Source organism: Ruditapes philippinarum, unplaced genomic scaffold (assembly GCF_026571515.1).
Source record: "Ruditapes philippinarum isolate M1 unplaced genomic scaffold, ASM2657151v2 ctg3742_1_1_1_1, whole genome shotgun sequence".
Lineage (NCBI taxonomy): Eukaryota > Metazoa > Mollusca > Bivalvia > Venerida > Veneridae > Ruditapes > Ruditapes philippinarum.
The window spans coordinates 7,108-29,091 of record NW_026860983.1 but is presented as its reverse complement, the minus strand read 5'-3'; the positions used below and the strand labels follow the sequence as shown (position 1 = coordinate 29,091).

The 21,984-nt window shown below is 30.8% G+C and overlaps 1 protein-coding gene across 1 annotated transcript in view; it reads right to left on the bottom strand.

The window, feature by feature from the left end:
- LOC132714123 (glutamyl aminopeptidase-like) overlaps positions 1 to 21,740 on the bottom strand; it is a 39,987-nt gene extending 18,247 nt beyond the window's left edge. Inside the window, exons 1-4 of the mRNA XM_060696874.1 lie at positions 20,472 to 21,740; positions 2,342 to 2,451; positions 1,329 to 1,495; positions 273 to 393 (exon numbers count right to left, since the gene is read on the bottom strand). Coding sequence (XP_060552857.1) covers positions 273 to 393; positions 1,329 to 1,495; positions 2,342 to 2,451; positions 20,472 to 21,322 — 1,249 coding nt within the window. The 5' untranslated portion in view covers positions 21,323 to 21,740. The remainder of the gene's footprint in view (positions 1 to 272; positions 394 to 1,328; positions 1,496 to 2,341; positions 2,452 to 20,471) is intronic.
- Between the last annotated feature and the right edge of the window lie 244 nt (positions 21,741 to 21,984).

Here is a 21,984-nt window from a genome sequence, read left to right as displayed (position 1 = left end):
AATTTCCAATTCATTAAATTTTTATGTGTAATAACTAAAACATAACTTTTCCGTTAGAACTTTTGTTGAAGAACTATTTAAGACATTTTTGCATTATTTTTCTTATAAATTAGGTGACATCTTTATTGTGTCACATCACATTCTAACGTTAATCATCCAAACACCAGTTATTTGATGAAATTCCTAAACGATGAGAATCTATTTATAATTATTCTACTATAAGATGTATATATTTTTAAGACATAATTTGAACAACCGCTTATGGGCATTACCTGCTTTTGGAACTACATCCGGCATCTGAAAGTAGTCCGTAAAATAGGCGTAGGTTTTTGTTGCAAAATCTAATGCGTAGTGTGTCTGATTGATAAGATCCGGTTGTGACCAAATGCGTAACTATAGAAAAAATCGAAAAAAAAACAACAACAGTCAGAAAAACTCCTTTTAAACATGTTGATATTTAGAATTTTATGATCAAATAATATTGTAAAAAATGAGTAATACAACTCTGGCTCATCAAAATAATGAATGCCTGTGTCACGGTTCAGAACTGTTCACTATTTAGGGGAGATAATGTGTAAGCGGCCGGATAGCTCAGTCGGTAGAGCCGCGGTACGGTATTCCGAGAGTCCCGGGTTCGAGTCCCGGTCAAGCTGCACATTTTTCTCATCCTGTGACATTTGGCGCCCAACGGGGGACCGTGACTGATATAGCTCAGAGTTTAATTTACATTGCTCTGTCACTCTGTGAAATTCGAGGACGAATTTCAATATAGCAGGGGAGTATGTCACGGTTCAGAACTGTTCACTATTTAGAGGAGATAATGTGTAAGCGGCCGGATAGCTCAGTCGGTAGAGCCGCGGTACGGTATTCCGAGGGTCCCGGGTTCGAGTCCCGGTCAGGCTGCACATTTTTCTCACCCTGTGACACCTGTTAAGATTGATTTGAAACACGGTGACACTTTGCTGAATAACCATCAGCTTGAGTATTGGTCACATTTCGTAACAAGCAAGTTGTTATGTCAAATAACAAACCACTCGCTAGCCTGCTTGCCTCTTTACATCATACAGAACGATTCGTCTTTCACGACATCTAAAACCACTGTGTTTAGGGCCATTTGATGAAAAAACAACTGTATAATACACATTCATAGATTTGTTACTTAAACTCGTATTTATGCAAGACATCAGTTAGTTTATCATTCAATAAAAAACAACTTTTTGTTGCCATGGAAATCTAAAATAAACATATTTGGCGGAAAAATTAATCAGTCAAAACCTTCATTAAAATATGTGAAAGACAGAACAATGATACAATTTTTTCATACATACCGTGTAATTATTTTCCAGGATCGTTTCCGTATAGTCGAAATCAGACACAACAAACGCGAGGAGATACGTTGACATGATGGGCGTGGTCTGGAACTGAACACGTGTGCGCGCGCAATCGTCAACACATTTCTCTGACTGTACAGGCATATTACACAAGGCCGTGTATTCTGTAAAATATACAAGTTAAAAATTAACAAAAATTGTAACCACCTCTGCAAAGTGACCCCCCGTAGAGCAATGATATGTTTACAGATTCTGTATTAGTTTGCACCATAGACACCAAAATGGTTTAAACCTCTCCGGAGCAACACCTTCAAACAACACCTGAAATATTTATCTCCCGAATGCCGTTGCTTTGCATAGCAAACGGCAATGTATACGTAGCAGCATTTATGAGTTTAAAACAATCAACTCCTGGTTTCACTAATTAAAGCACAATGACATTAATAATGTTGGTGACAACCAATCATACGAACGACAGACTATCGTAATTGTCACGTTGTCACGACGATAAACTAATAATATTTCAATGTCAGTATTCTATGTCTTACGTTTCTGGAAGATTTGCTTTAAATTTGTAATCTACGTAAGCATTATGTTTGTAATTAAATACCTGTTTAGATATAAATAATGTATATTGTCAATGATAATATGTGATTAATTGTATAAATTCTCCGCTTACACATAATGTTATCATTATCATCATCATTATTGTTATCATTATTTTTATATGTATTTTCTATGCTATATATCGTCTTTTTACATAACATATGTTTGTATGACCCCATGAACCAGATTTCATAAACCACTTGGTCCAATGGACTTTTGAAAATAAAACTTAATATTAAATTCATATCAAGGCAGATAAATGATAATAAACAACAAAGACGTAACATAAAGCGCAGTTATTTTAACGTTCAGCTTGCATTTTATACCAATTTCTTAGGCAAACCATACACTTTCTTTCCTAAATATTAACATCATATAATCAAAACACAACTTTGTACTCTTACCCGAGGAATGTGTGATTGACACTGAGAACGTAGCTTTCATGGATGGTTCATCAAAACAAGGGAAAACTTTTCGTGCATCTGTTGATTGAAGTTGGGATGCTATAAGGTTTCTGTAAAATAAAAAAAAAGATACATCTTAATTGTTAACTTAAGGTCATTTGACGATTTTCCTGCTTCACCTGTGAAGAAGGCCACAGTTGCCTCTCCGTGTATTGTTTCAGACATTAGCGGGAACCAATAGAACAACCGACAGCTAGATAGCTTCCCCACATGAAATAATAATTTAAATAGATCTCCCCAATGGGCCGCTGTATACCTTGTTTAACTATTACTTAGTAAGTTTTAGGTGTTCTTTTAAATTATAAATTTTATCATCAATGCTTAACACTGATCATCTGTCCGGAAAATACCGAAAAAAGGATGGCGATTAGCCCGTATATTTACCGGAAGTGAAGAACACACCAAATAACCTACGGCCGAAAAAAAGCACCTGTCAACATTTTTGTCGCGCTATTCTTATTGTAATTACACATATGTAAATATAACATTGGAGGACATGCCTCACGTGAGAGACTTGAGAATTATATTTACAGCATTTACTAATCCTATTTCCTGAAGCACGTTATGTTCTCAAAGACGTAATGGTAAAGAATTTGTAGGAAAAAACGTTCCGCCGGCAAGTTCATTGTCCAATAACGTTTTGTTAATATATTTCTACAATTGATTGATATGAACTGTCAACTTTACTGCAAGGTTTTTTGTTGCTTTCATTGAAATTGTCACGCACGTCTTGAAGACTATTAGAACATTTCTACAAAACGTGCATGAATAAAAAATATACTGTTTAAAGTTACACGGATGCAATGATGGTGCTATAAGATTAAAGTGTAGCGATAAATACATAAATGTTTGAAAACATTATTATACTACCACTATCACTACTACAAAAAATTTTTATTTTTTAAAAAATTTTTTAAAAAATTTAAAATTTTTAGTTAATTTAAAAAAAAAAAACCTTTGTTTTTTAAAAGTTTTAAAATTTTTTTAAATTTTTTTTTTTTTTTTATAAATGTTATTAAATTTTCCCCAAAACAAATTCCCCCAAACTTGTTTAAAACCTGAAATTTTTTTTTTAAAAAAAAAATTTAAAAAATTTTCCCCTTTTTTTGGGAATCGCCCTTTATCAGGGGGATCCCTTTTTTTGTAAACTTTGGTGTGTTTTTCCCTTTTTAAATTTTTTTTGCTTTTTTTTAAATTTTTTCCCATTAAAAATGGAACCCATTAAAATTTTTCATTTTTAAAAAAAAAAATAATTTTTTTTTTTTTCGATTTTTTTTTTCGTATCAACGGCTTTTCCTTTTAAAGTTTGGGAAGACCCCTTTTTTTTTTTACGGAAAAAATTTATTTTTTAACTATTTTTTTCTGTTAAAACGTTTAAATTTTTTATTCTTCTCTGCCAAAAAAAAAAAAAAATTTTTTTTTTTGGTTTGTTTTTGAAAATAGTTTAAAAATGAAATATCTTTATTTTTAAATTTCATTTTGGGAAAAATGTTTCCCCGCAGGAAACCATTTTACTTGTTAATCAGATGCATGTCAATGAGGACGTTCATTTCGCCTGTTCAAGAGAACTGCTTATTTAGCTACGTTGCTTCCCACTTATTCAAAATAACAATAATGTTGCCGAAAAAACGAGGGAAAAAAAACCCTCATAAAACATACGTTGTTCTTACATTATTGCATTATTTACATCGAAACAATGGTCATCGGTAAATACTGTGTATACTATTGCGGTCACAGAAAAACAAAAAAGGCCAGCTTAATCCTTTTTACAATTTAAAAATAAAGCAGAATGTATCTTTTCATTTGACCACATGATGATCTAAAATCCAAGCACGATAGATTTCGTTCACATTTCACGGTGCTCTATACATCTACAATTAACAACTTATAAATTTCCAAGGCACTCAGTGATATCTGAAAAGTATGATTGCATGTATCATATACTAAATTAAATTGCTTTGACTTAATTTGCTGTGACCATTTTTTTCTGCTTTAAAAAGACTCACGACAAAGTTTCAGTATCATTTTAAACTTTTTAACAAAAGCTAAGCCAAATAAAAAATGATTCTGTAGAACGTAATAATAATCATCATTTAATAATTTATTTGTGGCGGCATGGCCGAGTGGTTAACGCGTCGGACTAGTTTAATCTAATGATCGATAGCCTCATGGTTTCAAACATCCGTCAGGGCAAGTAATCGAGTGTTTTCCTTGAGCAATTTTGAATACTTTTACAGTCTATGTGCTCAATACAGGAGAATTTGGATATATATTACAAGGAACGGATTCAAAAGGCTGTCTTAAGTTGCATGTAAATCTTCCTACACAATCGAACTAAAATAAATTCTGTATAAACCAATAATATTCAGCGTATTTAAGACAAAGTTAATCAAATTATACATAATAATTATACATCTATCTAAGTAAACTTCACAAGCCATGTTAAAAAATGTCTGAAATAACGACATCAATTTCATATGAGATTATGATTGCGAAGATAAAAAATCCTTCTTACAAATGTCAGTATGCCAACGTATTTGTTAAGACAATAAAGTCTGTGATTGTAGACAATTAACGTATTTGTCGTAGAAAGATATTGTCTCGAGAAATAAGGACTTGGGTTGTAAATTATGTCTATTTGGCAATTGTTTTTTCTTCGTAATGATTGAGGCAGGAAATTTGATAAGATACCTATCAGTGTTTGATTATTCTCAAACGTATATTGGAAGTATATGAATTAACAAATTACATAAGAAAAACGTTTGTTTAAAGGGGGTATAATTAAGAGCAAGGTGAAAAAAATCCTCTGAAACAAGTAAAGCGCAAAGACAACTTGTCCATATCTAAAGACAAGTTTGCAAATCGAAAATACTAGTCGAATATGCATTACATTTTACACTAGATAGAAACAGCGATTTTTATACGAACTTTCTTTCTCTGGCACACTCACAAACAGTTAAATTTAATGGACTACCTTGCATTTTTAATAGAGTTATCGTTTCACACTTGATGAAAAAATGTTTATCCTTTTCCAATTGACGATAGGACGACTAATAATAAAAGCATCATAATATTTTTTACCTCACAACGCGACTTCCGTAATCTTCAAATTACATGTATATGAAATATTTATGCTGAAACCTTCAGTGGTATTTTCGAAAACTCTTTCTTGCACGCAATAAAAAATATTTGATATAAATTTGCTTGCTTTTGTGACCATGTTTTCTGTGAGAAATTTCATAACATTTTCCCAAAAGGATTCATGCGTCATTTGCAATATTTCTGATTTCTTTACTAAACTTTCTTGTCTCTTGGCATTCCTGTTAGAACAGAGATCAGACGTGATGCCCAAAAATGATAAACTATATTAGCATCAAAATCTGCATCGTGCATTTAATTTAACTTGTAAAATCTTTGACAAATATCTCAAAATATTAGGTTTTAGAACAAAACATCAAGGCAAACTGTGTAAATGCAGCCAGAAACATTTGTTATATGAAATTATTTGGGTTGTTTATGTCACATCTGATGCCATATAACTTGAAGCAATCATTTTCTAAAACCTTGCCTCATCGTGTATACAACTATATAAAATGTGTTTCCCACTTACAGTTTTAGAATAAAATATTAAATGTATATTTTGTATAATTTTATTTCTCATGATATAGTATTTACATCAATTTCTATTGTAGATTTTGTAATGTAAATCTATTTTTACAGCTTTGCAATATTGCATGGTATAATATTCGGACAATTTATTGAAATCTTCATTTTCTATTCAGACAACAGAATTTCTAGATTTAGAGTCAAACAATAAAAAAGCTTTATAAGGGATTAAATGTTATAATATAAAACTTTAGTTAATGCTTAGAAAGAATCTTCAGACATTATTTGACCTCGTATATAATCCTTAAATTGTCTTTTGACGCGGACATAATCTGTCCTTATGCTCCTGGATAGAAAAAGGAAAAAAAACAAACAAAAAAAAAACAACAAAAACCGACAATAATAATTAAATAGTTTCAAGTTGCAGCTGCTTTTTAACACAAATCATTTTTATCATTGTCATTTGTGATATATATATATTTCACTATTGTGTTTATTATGTTAGTTTATAGACAATTACTTAGATATTACGTCTGCAGGTACTGGTACTTATTCAATTTTAACGTTAATATTGCTGAAAGGATGTAAGATAACTTTATGATATTATTCGTTTTTCTTATAATAGAATATATAAGATGACTGTACCAGCTCTTTATCTTACATAACACCATTATTTCCTTCCTTTTTTACCGGCCGGTAATAACTTGCACCATAGACCCGAGCGACACAACCACACAAAATTGTGCATTCATACAAAATACAAATTGATATGCCGTCATCACCCAAATAAACTTTTTTTTATTTTTTTTTTTTTTTTTGGTAATGAAGAATCATAAATAAAGACGAACTGTAGGCTTTAGCAAAGCATACTTAAAAAGCTGCAAGGTTACATCCAAATTGAGCAATATAAATTAGTAGTTTATAAATAAAACTTCTTTTTTTAAAGTGGAATAGAAATATAATAATAAAAAAACTTTGTGTCTGAAATTGCGACAAACATTTTATTTAGTGTTGAGAAAGCAAAGACGAATAATCGTTCTGACAAATGTCAGTATGCCAACGTATTTGTTACGACAATAAAGCCTCTGATAGTAGACTATTAACGTATTTGTCGTAGTGGGATATTGTCTCGGTAAATAACGACTTGAGTGATAAATTATGTCTATTTGGCAATTGTTTTTTCTTCGTTATGATTGAGACAGGAAATTTGATAAGATACCTATCATTGTTTGATTATTCTCAAACGTATCCATAAGAGTAGATGTATAAACAATTTGCATAAGAACAACGTTGAAAAGGGGTACAAAGAGCAAGGTGTATGGCATCCTATTCTGTGATTGCAATAAAGAAATATTTCAAATGAGAGGTTTAATGGTCACTTAACTTCATTATACATCTGTTCTATGAAAATATTTAATGACCACTTCACTTCATTCTATGAAAATAAAAAAAAAACGTCTAAAAGAATGGAACCTAACTCAAGTACAGCGCAAGGACGACAACTTGTCCATATCTAAAGACAAGTTTGCAAAACGAAAATACTTGTCGAATATGCATTACATTTTACACTTGATAAAAACAGCGAATTTTATATGAACTTTCTCTGTCTCCATCTCTCACACACGCAGCAGTAAATTTATGGACTACCTTGCATTAACATGTACAATGTATCTTTCACACTTGATAAAGTACTGTTTATCTTTTCCATGAACGATAGCTCGACTATAATAAAATCACTATAATCTTTTTTCACCTCACACGCGACTTCCGTGCATTTTCAATTATATGGAATATTAATGCTGAAACCTTCAGTGGTATTCGAAAACTCTTCTTGCACGCAATAAAATATTTGAATAAATTTGCTTTGCTTTGTGACCATGTTTTCTGTGAGAAATTTCATAACATTTTCCCCAAAGGATTCATGCGTCATTTGCAATATTTTTGATTTCTTTACAACCTTTTCTTGTCTCTTGACATTCCTGTTAGTGAAGAGATCAGACGTAATGTCTGAAAAAGATAAACTATATTACCCTTAAAATCTGCATCATGCGTTTGAATTGGTTCGTTTAATCTACAGTTGCATGCAATCATATATAAGAATTAAATTGATTTGACTTATGACCATTTTGTTCGCTTTAGAAGACTCACGACAAAGTTCATGAGGTTTTATTAGTTTCATTTTAACTTTCAACAAGGAAATAAACATGATTTTATAGAAAATAATTGCCATAATTATATTCAACGTATTTTAGGGCAAAGTTATTAAAATCATACATAATAATTATACATCTATCTAAGTAAACTTCACAAGCCATGTTAAAAAATGTCTAAAATAACGAAACCATTTCATATGAGGTTATAATTGCGAAGACAAATTATTGTTCTTACAAATGTCAGTATGCCAACGTATTTGTTAAGACAATAAAGTCTGTGATTGTAGACAATTAACGGATTTGTCGTAGTAAGATATTGTCTCGAGAAATAACGACTTGGGTTATAAATTATGTCTATTTGGCAATTGTTTTTTCTTCATAATGATTGAGACAGGAAATTTGATAAGATATACACATATCATTGTTTGATTATTCTCAAACGTATTCATGGAAGTAGATGAATAAACAAATTGCATAAGTAAAACGTTTGTTTAAAGGGGGTATAAAGAGCAAGGTTTATAATGTCCTATTCTGTATTTGGAATAAAGAAATAGTTCAACTGAGAGAGTTAATGCCATTTAACTTCTTTCTATGAAAAAAAACCTCTAAAACAATGGAACCTTGCTCAAGTACAGCGCAAGGACAACTTGTCCATATCTAAAGAAAAGTTTACACTAGATAAAAACAGCGAATTTTATATGGACTTTCTTTAACACACTCACAATAGTTAATTTATAGACTACCTTGCATATTTAGTGTATCGCTCACACTTGATAAATAAAATTGTTTATTTTTCCTATTGACGATAGGACGACTATAATAAAAACACGATAATCTTTTATACGTCACACGCGACCTCCATGCATCTTCAATTATATGAAATATTTTTGCTGAAACCTTCAGTGGTATTCGGAAACTACGCTTGCACGCAATAAATTATTTGAATTACTTTGCTTTGTTTTGTGACCATTTTTTCTGCATAAAAATTGTCGCGAGAAATTTCATAACATTTTCACAAAAGGATTCAAGCGTCATTTGCAATATTTCTGATTTCTTTACAACATTTTCTTGTCTCTTGGTATTCTTGTTAGAGGAGAGATCATTCTTAATCATACTTTGCAACAATATCGATATTACAGCGTTAAGGTATCAGTCTTAACATATCTTTTCTGAAATCTTTCTTATAAATTCTGAAAACCTTTTATGAACCATCGTCTTAGGAAAACATCAACTTGAATTTATTCAAACTGATCTTGAATTATATAAATGTATTTTGCTTTATAGTTTTTGGACAATTTATGATACTAACATAACTTTCTGCTTAAGCCGGTGCTAGGGGGGCATGGACGGTAACTTGCACTTTCACGTACCGTCCATGAACAGACTCAATCTAACCGAGCCTGCAACATTGTCAATTTTGCCGTTTTGAGCGTTCTTGAAGGATTCCGTTTTCTCTATTTGAAGATGTGTAAGATATTAAAATCACACTGGAACATGTATTTGTTAATTCGCTTACTTTTCGGTTCTTGTTTGTAAAGGCAAATCTAACTTTACAGATAGAGCAATATCGCATTTCATGGTATAATATTCGGACAATTTATTGTAATCTTCATTCTTCATTCAGACAACAGACTTTCTAGTCTTAAAGTCAAACAATATAAGGGATTAAATGTTATAAAATAAACATTAAGTTAATGCTTAGAATGAATCTTCAGACATTATTTGACCTCGTATATAATCCTTAAATTATCTTTTGACGCGGACATAATCTGTCCTTATACTCCTAGATAGTATATAGGGAAAAAACGACAATAGTAAACAAATAGTTTCAAGTTGCAGCTGCCTTTTAACACAAATCATTTTTATCATTGTAATCTGTGATATATCTATTTCAATAGTGTGTTTATTATGTTAGTTTATTAACAATTACTTAGATACTACGTCTGTTGTTGTTGGTACTAATTCAATTTTAACGTTAATAATGTTGTAAGGATGTGAGATAACTTTATGACATTATTCGTTTTTATTATATGAAAAATATTTCATAAGATTTAGATCTATACTTCTGTTAAATTTGAGTTTTCAATTTGTCAGATTTTACATGACCTATACAACTAGAGCAGTTTTGCTAGGGGGCGTGGACGGTAACTTGCACTTTCCAGTACCGTCCATGAACAGGCTCAATCAAACCGAGGATGCAACATTAATTATTTTGCCGTGTTGGGCTTTCTTTATGGATTCTGATTTTCTCTATTTCATATGATGTTTGTGAATATTTGTTGATGCAATATTTTATCAACACATGTCATTGGTAAATATTTGTAAATATGCGGTCACAGAAAACGCATAACAGCTTAATCCTATACAAATTAAGAACAAAGCAGACTTTATCTTTTAATTGACTATATGATGACTATAATTCAAGCATGATAGATTTATACACTTTACACGCCTGTTCTATGATTTTCCAAGATTTTGTAGACAATAATGGCCTTAATTATAATCATCGTATGTTAGTAAAAGTTAATCAAATTATACCTAATAGATTAAAACTATACATCTATCTAAGTAAATACAAGCTTTTTTTAAAAAAAAATATCTAAAATAACGACAATCATTTCATAAAGCATTAAGATATCGAAGACAAATAATCTTTCTAACATATGTCAGTATGCCAACGTATTTGATTAGACATTAAAGTCTGTGAAAGTAGACAATTAACGAATATGTCATTGTGAAATGTTGTCTCGAGAAATGACGACTTGGGTAATAAATTATGTCTATTTGGCAATTGTTTTTCTTCATAATAATTGAGACAACAAATCAGATTTTTCTCAAACATCTCCATGGAAATAGATGGAATACGAAAAAAGTTTGTTTAAAGAGGTGTAAAGGTCAATGTAAATGGAATCCTATTCTATAACAATTATTGGAATAAAGAAATAATTCAATTGAGAGTTTTAATGCAGAGACAACTTTATCTTATCTAAAGACAATAATAGCTAAGTTTGCTAAATATATTGACTTCATTGAACTGCTGGAATATCTTTGTTAAATATAGACAAGAGAAATAAGCAATTACGTCTTAACCACAGGGCAATGATATACAAATTGGCCGAATGCCACTAGCCCAGTATAAGTCAAAATCGCAAAATCATTTTTACGTTAATCATATAAAGCTATATATCAAAGTGCAGCTAAATGACATCACTAGACGTTGACAATAACATTGTTTTCCCCACTTAAAACGTTTTTGGGCAACAAACCGATATTTCGGATGGAATATCGTATTTCACTATGTCGGACACGACCGTGTAACATGTCCACACTCGATTTTGTATGTGCGATAATGCAATTCCAATCCATGTCTTTGTACCAACCCGCAATAAATCGATAAATCAAATTGGCTACAATTTGATATAAAGCTTTATATGATTTACGTAAAAATGACTTTGCAATTTTGACTTATACTGGACTAGTGGCATTCGGCCGATTTGGCGAGTTCAAACCCTTGTCTATATATTATACATACAGTATATATGTTTTCTAGAATTACTTTTTACACTATCCCAACACTGTGCCGAGCCCCTTTGGTCTTAACCATGTATCTAAAGTGCACTTCATTCATGACAGAAAAGTTTTTGCCTGTTTGAGAAATATATATTTATTTAACTCTGTTGAAACAGCACAGATATTTTGTCACACAAGCTAAGGCATATCAAAGGACAGTAGGTTTATTTAATTACATATTTACAATTAGTGATTGAAGTGTGGCACAAATATTTTTACTTCACAAACGTGAAATCTTAAAATCAATATTAAAGTCAATTACCTGAATACAACAATTAAAAATAATCAAAACAACAATATTTCTATTAAATCTGAAACGGGTGCATAACAGCAGAAAAGATTCCGAAAGTAAATGTTCCCTTATTCGGTAAAAAGTATTGACTAGAAATATTTTTTGAATATATAGAGTACAGAAGCGGCATAAATGTCAATATTTTTGTGCTGGCAAGCATTATGTTTTAAAAGCCGTAGGATTTCGATGTGTGATATTAAAATATGGTACAAATATAAATACAACTGTATAAGTAAATATTTAAATTGTTATGAGACATATTATCTCAGTTGTTGTTACATTATTCAGAACAATTTTCAGATATGATGTATTCATCCGAAACTAATAATGGACTACAATTACAGTAATGCACTAACTGTAGAAAAAAGGATGAGGGGTGTAATGTATTGCAGTTTATGTGTGGGGATAAATGTTTTGAGGGGTTAAGCGTAGATAAAGTATCTGGCCTAGAAGTGTCTTGTTCCCTCGCATGGTCCAGGTTGCCATTTGGGAAGCAAGTCGGTATATACTTCCTTTTTATTTATCTAGACTTATGTATGCATAAATTATAGGACATAATATGTTCAAGCTGAAACAAAGTTTACCTATACACATACCTTTGTATATTCAGTATAACTTTACTCATATAATACCAAAATATTGTTTAATAAATAAAAGGAATGACATTTATAACGATTTTGCTTCATCATTCAGAACAATTTTCATTGCACAATTATAAATCATATTTGGAAGATTTGGTTGTTTTCACTTAGAATTAGTGTGATGTCCCTATAGAGGCTTGACGCAAAAATGATTTGTGTTAACAGACGTCTGCAACTTGAAACTATTTGTTTATTATCGTCATTTTTCTCTCTCATTAATATCTAGAAGTTTAAGGACAGATTATGTCCGCGTCAAAAGACAATTTAAGGATTACATACAAGGTCATATAATGTCTGAAGATTCATTATGAACATTGACCTAGAGGTTTATATTATAACATTTAATCCCTTAAAAAGCTTTTTATTGTTTGACTCTAAAACTAGAAGATCTGTCGTCTGAATAAAGAATGAAGATTACAATAAATTGTCCGAATATTTTACCATGAAATGCGATATTGCTGTATCAGTAAAGTTAGAGTTGCCTTTAACAAATAAAAGTATCAGTGTCTGTAGCCTGTCAAATATCTTTATGTTGCACATTTTCTTATGGTGAAAGCGGAATCCCTTAAGACAGCGCAAAACGACAAAATTGATAAAATTGAGGGCTCCGTTTGATTGAGTCTGTTCATTGACGGTACTGGAAGGTGTAAGTTACCGTCCATAGCCTCTAGCACCGGCTTAAGCAGAAAGTTATGTTAGTATCATAGATTTTCCTTCACAAAAACTATAAAGCAAAACATATTCATATCACTCTAGATCATTTTGAACATAATCAAGATGATAATTTATATAAAGTTTTTAGTTTGTTTGTTGTTTTTTTTGCTTCTTATGGATAAGATTTTAGTAATGTTGTTTAGATTTATAACCTAATGAACGACTAACTCGGTTGAAAGTTCAGTTTGATTGAGAATTTAATGGACGGTAAGTGTAATGCTTGCCAAGCTTTCACCCTGACCCCCTTGCCAACGGCTTAAATCGCAGTCAATACTGCGGGTGTTCAAAGTTTGGTTTACATTATTATATTGTAATGTGCTACAAAGTATACCCCGATTTTAAAGACCGGGCAATCGAGAGCCTACTACATGACAAATGCATGGTTTAAGAAGGCGAATGCTTCAAATTTTATGAAATCAGACACATTTGTGACACCTATAACCCATATAACGAACGCCTTTTTGCCTTGCTTTTTCAAAGTTTCCTTAGATTTTTTATTTTATTTTGTAAAACTTAATATTTGGATATATTTGTCATAGCCAATTTAAATGCATGATGCAGATTTTGATGCTAATATAGTTTATCATATTTGGACATCATGTTTGATCTTTCTTCTAACAGGAATGTCAAGAGACAAGAATATGTAGAAAAGAAATCAAAAATATTGCAAATGACGCATGAATCCTTTTGGGAAAATGTTATGAAAATTCTGCTTTTACCTTTACAGCAGGAAAAATGGACACAAAAAAGGTCACAAAGCAAAGTAATTTTGTTCGAAATTTTCTATTACGTGCAGGCATAGATTCCGAGTACTGTTGAGTGTCTAAGGTTTGATTCTTCGTTGTAGAAGTCGAGTTTAGGGTAAATAAGATTATAGTGCTTTTACTACTGCCGTCGTGTCGTCAATAAAATATTGTTCCATATTAATTATGAATGAAAGTCCATATATACACAGTTCCTTATCAAATGTAAATGGTAGACTATAAATAAATTGTTCCATATTAAGTGTTAGTTAAATTACATATATATATATGTTTGTGTGTGTCCATATCTATCTTGTGTAACAGGTAATTCATAGTATTATCGTTGTTGCAAATTTAGATGTTATTGTTATAATGACAAGAATATGCTGCCTTTGTTGTAAACTAGTACTTCAATTTATTTTCATTGTTTAAGAGAAACAGTTTGGGTGCAAAGAATCATCTTAATTTGCCATTTAATTTCTAAATTGAATCATTTCTTTATTTCAATTTTTGGAATAGGATGTCATCAACCCCTTCCTTGAAGTTTCTTGAAACAGACCCATTTTGTATGCATTTTGTTTATTCTATCTATTTCCATGGAGATGGTTGAGAATAAGTAAACAATGATAGGTGTAGAGTATTTGTCTTTATCATTATGAAGAATAACATGATAGGTAAATAGACATAATTTATAACCCTAGTCGTTATATATCGAGACAATACCTCTCAACGACAAATTCGTTAATTGTCTACAATCACAGACTTTATTGTCTTAACAAATACGTTGGCATACTGACAATGGATAAAAAGATGATATTTTGTATAAGGCTAAATCTTATATGAAATGGTTGTCGCAATTTCGAGACAAATTTTTATTGTTTTTATTTGCTGCCTGTGAGTCATTTTATAAAGATTTATAATTTGAATCAGTATGCATAAAATGCATGATTGTTTTTCAGTCAAAGAAATTTGTTTTTATTGTTTTGAAAATTAAAATAAACCTTAAAGAATCTGGTCGTGTGATATCTAAAGCGGACAAATGTTGATGCCCGGAAAATTGCTTTTACGCTCAATGTTGTTCAACATGTTTTTTGTTGTTGTTGTTTTTTCTTTGTTGTTTTTTTTGCGCTAAATGTTGTTCGACATGTTTTTTTTTTACCAAATATCTGTTTCATTACCATGTTAGAATGGCAATGTATATTAATTTGTTTTGCATTTTGTTATAAAAATGCACGGCTTTTCGGGTAAATGCTTTCTAATTAATCATTAAGGCTTATCGTCCTTCATGATTATATTCTTGTATATTTAAACATGGAACGTGTGTATTATTTAACAGCAATGCACTCAAAATTGAAATCTTTTTCCTAATATAATTTATAACAAAATCACTCATCCCCTCCGAGTAGAATTTGCGGACATTTTTGTCCTTTTTCTTCTATCCGGAAATGCAAAATACAAACAGCCAATAATTCAAGCAAACATTATTGCATATATGGCAAACCTCTTTGAGGAGATTTTATGAAATTTCTGTTACACTTTTAAAGAACATAACTAAACAATGGAATTATTTTATTACATTGCGTGTAGCCATTATTTCAAGATACCGCTGAGTAATTTAGAACTAATATTTCTTTAATTGGACAACCATGGATGTCGCGTGAACCGGAGACTCAATTATCAAAGATATTAACACAGTCGTCGTAAAGTCTACAATATATTTCCTATACAATACAAACTGTTTCTTTCATACGTTTACATTTGTATATGTAAACCATGCATTACAGTTTCATTTATTTCTATTTTGTGTTTTAAAAAGTATTTATGAACTAACATGACGTATTAAAATATACAAAAATATGATTATAACATAACAAATATATAAAATTATAATATTATACGTAATATAAATCCAAGTCATAAAATCATGCATTTATAATTATCAAAATTTTATATATTTACGTCATAATCATTTAATTTTATATATATGTTATAAGCATGTAACTTAGCTTTTTACTATGTTAAAATTACGTGACTTTGATTTATTTTCTTGCCATAGTTATATGACTTTAATGTTCATTATTCTAGTATTATTAGTCTTGAGACTTTCATTTGTACCACGTGATCATCAATTGTCTTTAATTCAAATTATGTAATAATGATATGACCTTGATTTTAATTGTGTAATAATCATATGAATTTGCTTTTACATATGTTATATTTATATGTCTTTCATTTTATATATGTAATTATTACATGTCTCTGTTTTGAAAATTCAGAAAGTCCACTTGTACGGGTTATGTAAAAATTGATATTTATAATGCGACGTTATGAAGCAAAGCTTTAGTTATCTAACTAATGCATTCAAACACAGATAATTAAATAAATATACGCGGGCAACAAAATAAAACACGTATTGTTTTATTGTTTCATTAACAGCACAAAATTGTTGTAATAAACAATATTTTCAAATCTTTTTTACCAATAAAAATGCACTAACCAAATATGCTTTAGAACGCAGTTATTATATTTCTAACTGCAGCTGAAGAACGTTTCAATCAATTAAGATACTTTACAATAATGTTTATACCGCATCGACAATCATTTCGTAATTAAAGGCAACTGAAGAAAACTCAGAAATCAATGTTTTCTACAGAATACACAGCGGTGTTTCTAAACATTTACATGCAATTCTTAATTGAAATAATCATATTTTACGTTCGTATGTTGATTTTAATTATCACTATCACGAATACAACATTGCGAAGAAAGATTGAACTGAACATTTCTTCTGTGAATTTAAAACTGTGTCAAGACTTAAAAAAAATGAACTTAAGCGTTTATCTATCTTTTTAAAGACTCTTACCGAAATGTAAAATATTTTTATTTGAATGGCTAAAAAGAAAATGCATGCCCATCTACCCATCAAATGTGTCACTTTTATTTTAAAGAATATTTATGTACGAAAAAAAAGGGGTACAGAGTAATTTTTTTTCTTCTTAATTATAATACATGTTTGTTTGTTGGCATCGAGCTTTTATATACACTATATATTTATGTGAACAAAACTTATTGAAGATAATGTACTTTGTCCAACTAGTATTACATTTCTGCTCTGTATTCAAATTTCACGAATTACTGTCAGTCACAAACATAGATACTACAAGGAGCTCCACCACTGAGGGCCAATGGCCTAAAATAAATAAAATTTTAATTTCTTTCATAGATCATCAAGGGCACTTAAACAGAATGATATACAAAAAATTATTAAGAAATGTACTAAGAAATAAATTGCAAATCGTATTTTTAATATTTTGGGGCCGATTTGGACAAAACTCGTTGCAACGCGCTTCTCATTGTTTGGTATTTTTATACAATAAGAATACTTATTCTGATAAAACGGAATGAGGAAATGATCTGAAGGTTTCAATTTAAGGTATTTGTTTAGGCCTATATCAAATGGAACATTAATATTGATAATATATTTCAAGTCCCGTCATGTCAGAAAACATCAGTGGAGTCCCTTTAAACAAATTGGCATGTTATTTAAATTGTGCTTTAAAGTTCGGATCCAACGAATTGGTATAATTTGTATGTTTGTATTACCTTCAGTAGAGACATATTGTTAAAAAAACACTTAAATATGTTATATTCAGAAATTGTCAGAGTAATAGTTACTGTGACGAATTGTACTTATGACTTACATTATTTTGTTACACATAAAATACTATTCATAAAGATTATTTATCTCTCTCTGTATTCATTGCTTTGACTTTTATTATTTTGTATTATATTTATTGTATTTATAAAGACGAGAAGCGCAGAGCTCAAGTTTACAAATAAAGATTTTGTTCTGTTCTGTATCAAAATAATAAATGTAAACAATGATATACCTATTAAAATAGAAAAAACAGAATTCCTAAAGAATGCCCAAAACGACAAGTTACTGTCCACACCCCTTAGCACCGGCTTAAGACTTTAGTTGCAGACGTTATCGTGTTTCTGTAAAGCATTGGTAAATAGACATAATTTATAGCCCCAGTCATTATATCGCCAGAGACGATATCTCAATGCTATAAATCTGTTAATTGTCTCATCCCTCCGACTTTAACAAATATGTTGGCATACTGACAGTTGAACCATTATTGTTCTTGAAATATTTCAGTTGAGAGGAGATTTGTATCGTTATTTACCGCTTTGATAACGAAGTGTCCACGCCAAATGAAGCAACGACAAGAACAAAAAAATCTCTTAAAACGCTCAAAACGGCAAATTTGAAAAGACTATAGGCTCGATTAAATGGACAGCAATGGTAAATGCAAGGTACCGTCCACGTCTCCCCCTAGCACTGGTTTAAACAATATTCAACGTTGAAAAAGAAATATTCTCAGATGTAACCCAGAACTTGACGTTTTGAAAAAAAAACAACAGGTGTTAAATAAATAAATATGACTGTTTGAATGTTTGTAGTTTTTTCTACATTCAGTTGTTCAGACATATAATATTTTGCATCATACTTGATTGTTATTTAAAGGTGTTCTACATCAAAATCGAAATGCTTAAAAATATAAGATATAAAATTTGAATTAAATTTTCTTACATAGATTAACCGATACTCACAATGCTTTCGTGATTTGATGCTATATCTGATACTTACTAATATCAACATATTTATTTATTATTTTTTCATACCTTTCAAATAGAATAATTCACTTTCAAGCATTAACACGCGTTTGAGTTCATTTTAGGGTCATTGTCCATAATTAAAATGATTATCCTGGTAAAGAAACGAATGATTTATTTACCCTATTGATTATTTTGCTATCGTGATGAAAAAGCAGACTTTTATACCAACATACAAATGCTGTCAATCAATCAAACAAGTTTGCAACATTTTCAACTTGCGGTTTTATACAACCTTTAACATTTCAATTTTGATTATTTGCGACATAACATTACTGTCGTTACACTTACAAGATAGTTTTCTATTTATTAATTTGCAATTTTATAAACCAAGCTTAAACATGAGAGATCAATTTGCTCTTAAAGTCATGCGAGATATAAGATTTTTCTATTCAACTACAAAAATAATTATCCATAATATAAGTCACAAAAGACAAATTTTATCAAATGTATGTATGTATGTATATGCGTGCGTGCGTGCGTGTATGTAAAATAGTAGGTGTACAGAACATTTACTAAACTTTTTTTTCTATTCTACGAGAAAGAACAAGAAACAATGCGATGGCTAAAGTTCGTATGTTGTATTATTTCTTTTTCTTTTTTTTTCCAAGATACAATCTCTTTGAGGCAGACTACTCAGTCATAGTGATGGCTAAAATAATATAAGTGTGCAGTTTGCTTTCATTCAAAAGGATTAACGAGGAACCTTGCAAGAGAACATATGCTTCTGTGTCTTTTTTTAGATCTAATTCGACCACATATTACACTGCTTTGCCATCTATCTTGACTCTTAGTTTATCATATATAGGTTATTTATTTTTTATGTTTTGTTTGTTTTGTTTTTATTTTATCTCATATCAACATGTTTTGCCAGCCTATTTTATTACTTTAGCTATTCATCTTCGTTTTCTTTGTCTTCGATGAATGAATCTCTTTTTTGCAAGAGTTTGTTTACTTTAATTCACGAACCATTTTTAAAGTTTTCATTAACAATTGCTGTGGGTTCAATTCCCGACAGGGACTTTTGGTTCTTTCATGTGGGGAAACTATCCAGCTTATTTACTGAACTTCGGTGGTTCTATTTAGGTTCTACTCAAATCTGATGTCCCAAATTCACAACATTTGATTGTCATTACAGAAAATTACATAGAAATATTATATTTACATATATTAGGTCTACTGTGATATGGAACGGACATAACTCCCATTTTTAATATCTATAACTCCTCTTATTTATTTTTGGTCATCAATACAGATTATAATATCAGATGCTATCATGGATGTTAAAATAATGATTGTGATGTCACGTGAGTTACCGAGAACTGCCCGTAAATAGACGGAAAATCATCGAAATTATCATTCGGATTATGTTTTGTAAATAACGATAAATATTGAACAAATAAAGATTTATTCTTTGTTTGCGTTTTTTTAATCTGTTTATTTGGGATATCTTGCCCCCTTTTTAAATTTGCCCTTTTTACAGTTTGTCTGTGATATGCTGGCTTCATCACATATGATTCCTTTTCAAAATTCCCATTTTTATATTTTCATTGCTAGCTGCGTTTATCAAGTGTTACTGATTTTGCAAAATCTTTAGAAATGTATTGAATATAATAATGATAAAAAAACCCTGAAAGATAAGCCATTGATATTTTGAATTCTATTTCATACCTTTTTTCGCCATCTTTGTTTTTATAAGAACTCAGGTACATCCCCTTTAAGTCCGCCATCAAAAGGCCTCGGAATTTTCTTACATATATTATATACTGGAGCTCTTTTCTCATTGGTTCTTTCAATTCTACCGCGTGTATTTCTTTGTCAAAATCCATAAACTGTCTAACAATGGGTATAAAACTTTTATTGTCCGTGTCATTTGTTTCACCTTTTTTCACAGGGTAAATAAAAATTTCATCTTCTGACACTGTTAAAACAAAGGGTTTCACATGCAGAATAAGCAAATTCGTATTTTTGATAACATTTGTCAAAATCTTAACACTTCCGGTATAGTTCTCGTTCTCTATATTGACGTCAAGGTCTATGTCATAGTGTACAGGTATGACGTCACCAGGCAGACGAATGCCTATTTCCGGTTGGTCAGAAAATGTAAAAGGTTCACTAGTACTTCGAAAAGAAAGAGCCGTATGCAACGAGATTGTATTTTCTGGATGTGTGACGTAACTGACACGGTCCGTTGCTCCACACTTGCACACATTTTCAATAGGTGTGTTCAGCCGGTGGAAATGTCGGTTCGAGTCGGAGAAGCAAACGACAAGGACCACGACGGCGCTTAGTGTCAACAATAAAGCAAATACAAACACACCGACTTGTACTCTGGTAAAATAACATCCTTTATCCCCACCGGAAATAGACACAATCGTTTCCTTCTGCTTAAGGCTGCTCAGACCGGAAGTTGATTTTGTCAAGGAAGCACGCGCTTCGATGTCTTTAGATTTAACACTTCCGTTTCCAACCGAGAGAAACTGAGTCCCATTCTGTTCCCCTTTCTTTTCCATAACGTACATTCTTTCTTTGAGCACAACAGAAAATTAACAATCCATAAGCACTACGAAAACAAAACAAATCCTGGAGATTGAAAAATAATAATTCTCTTGTTTTTATAAGTAATTATTTCAGTACATCAAAAATAGTGAGACAGAAAAGTGATAATTCTATGTAACAGATTACAAGTCTCCTCTGTAAAGCAGCAGGGTATTCTACGGAAACAAATGTATAAATCAGTGATTAAAATAACAATGCTAGACTTGGTATTATTGACGGCCTTTAGTATTGTCCTGTATTTTATAAGTCATCCATTTAATAATCAGACGCACCGAGTCAAAAAATGTTTATTTCTCAACAAAAGAAGTTTTGTTTTCAGCTTCTTTTTATAATTTGATTATATCCAATAATATCAATGAAAGAAATACCTTGTTTTGTCATAAGAATTAATCCAATATGGCTTTGCTATTTTTTGTGTTGTTTTTTGTTCACAGATGTTATAACTCAAAACAAGTCTACCGCAAGAAGACCACGATTCACATATAATTTGCAGCTTGTTCCGTATTTCTTACTCCAATTAATATTCACAAATAAAACACAAACACATATAAAAAATCAGAGTAAATATAAAAATATAATTATTGGTTGATTCTTTTTCACTGTTTGACTTGACACTGACACATAC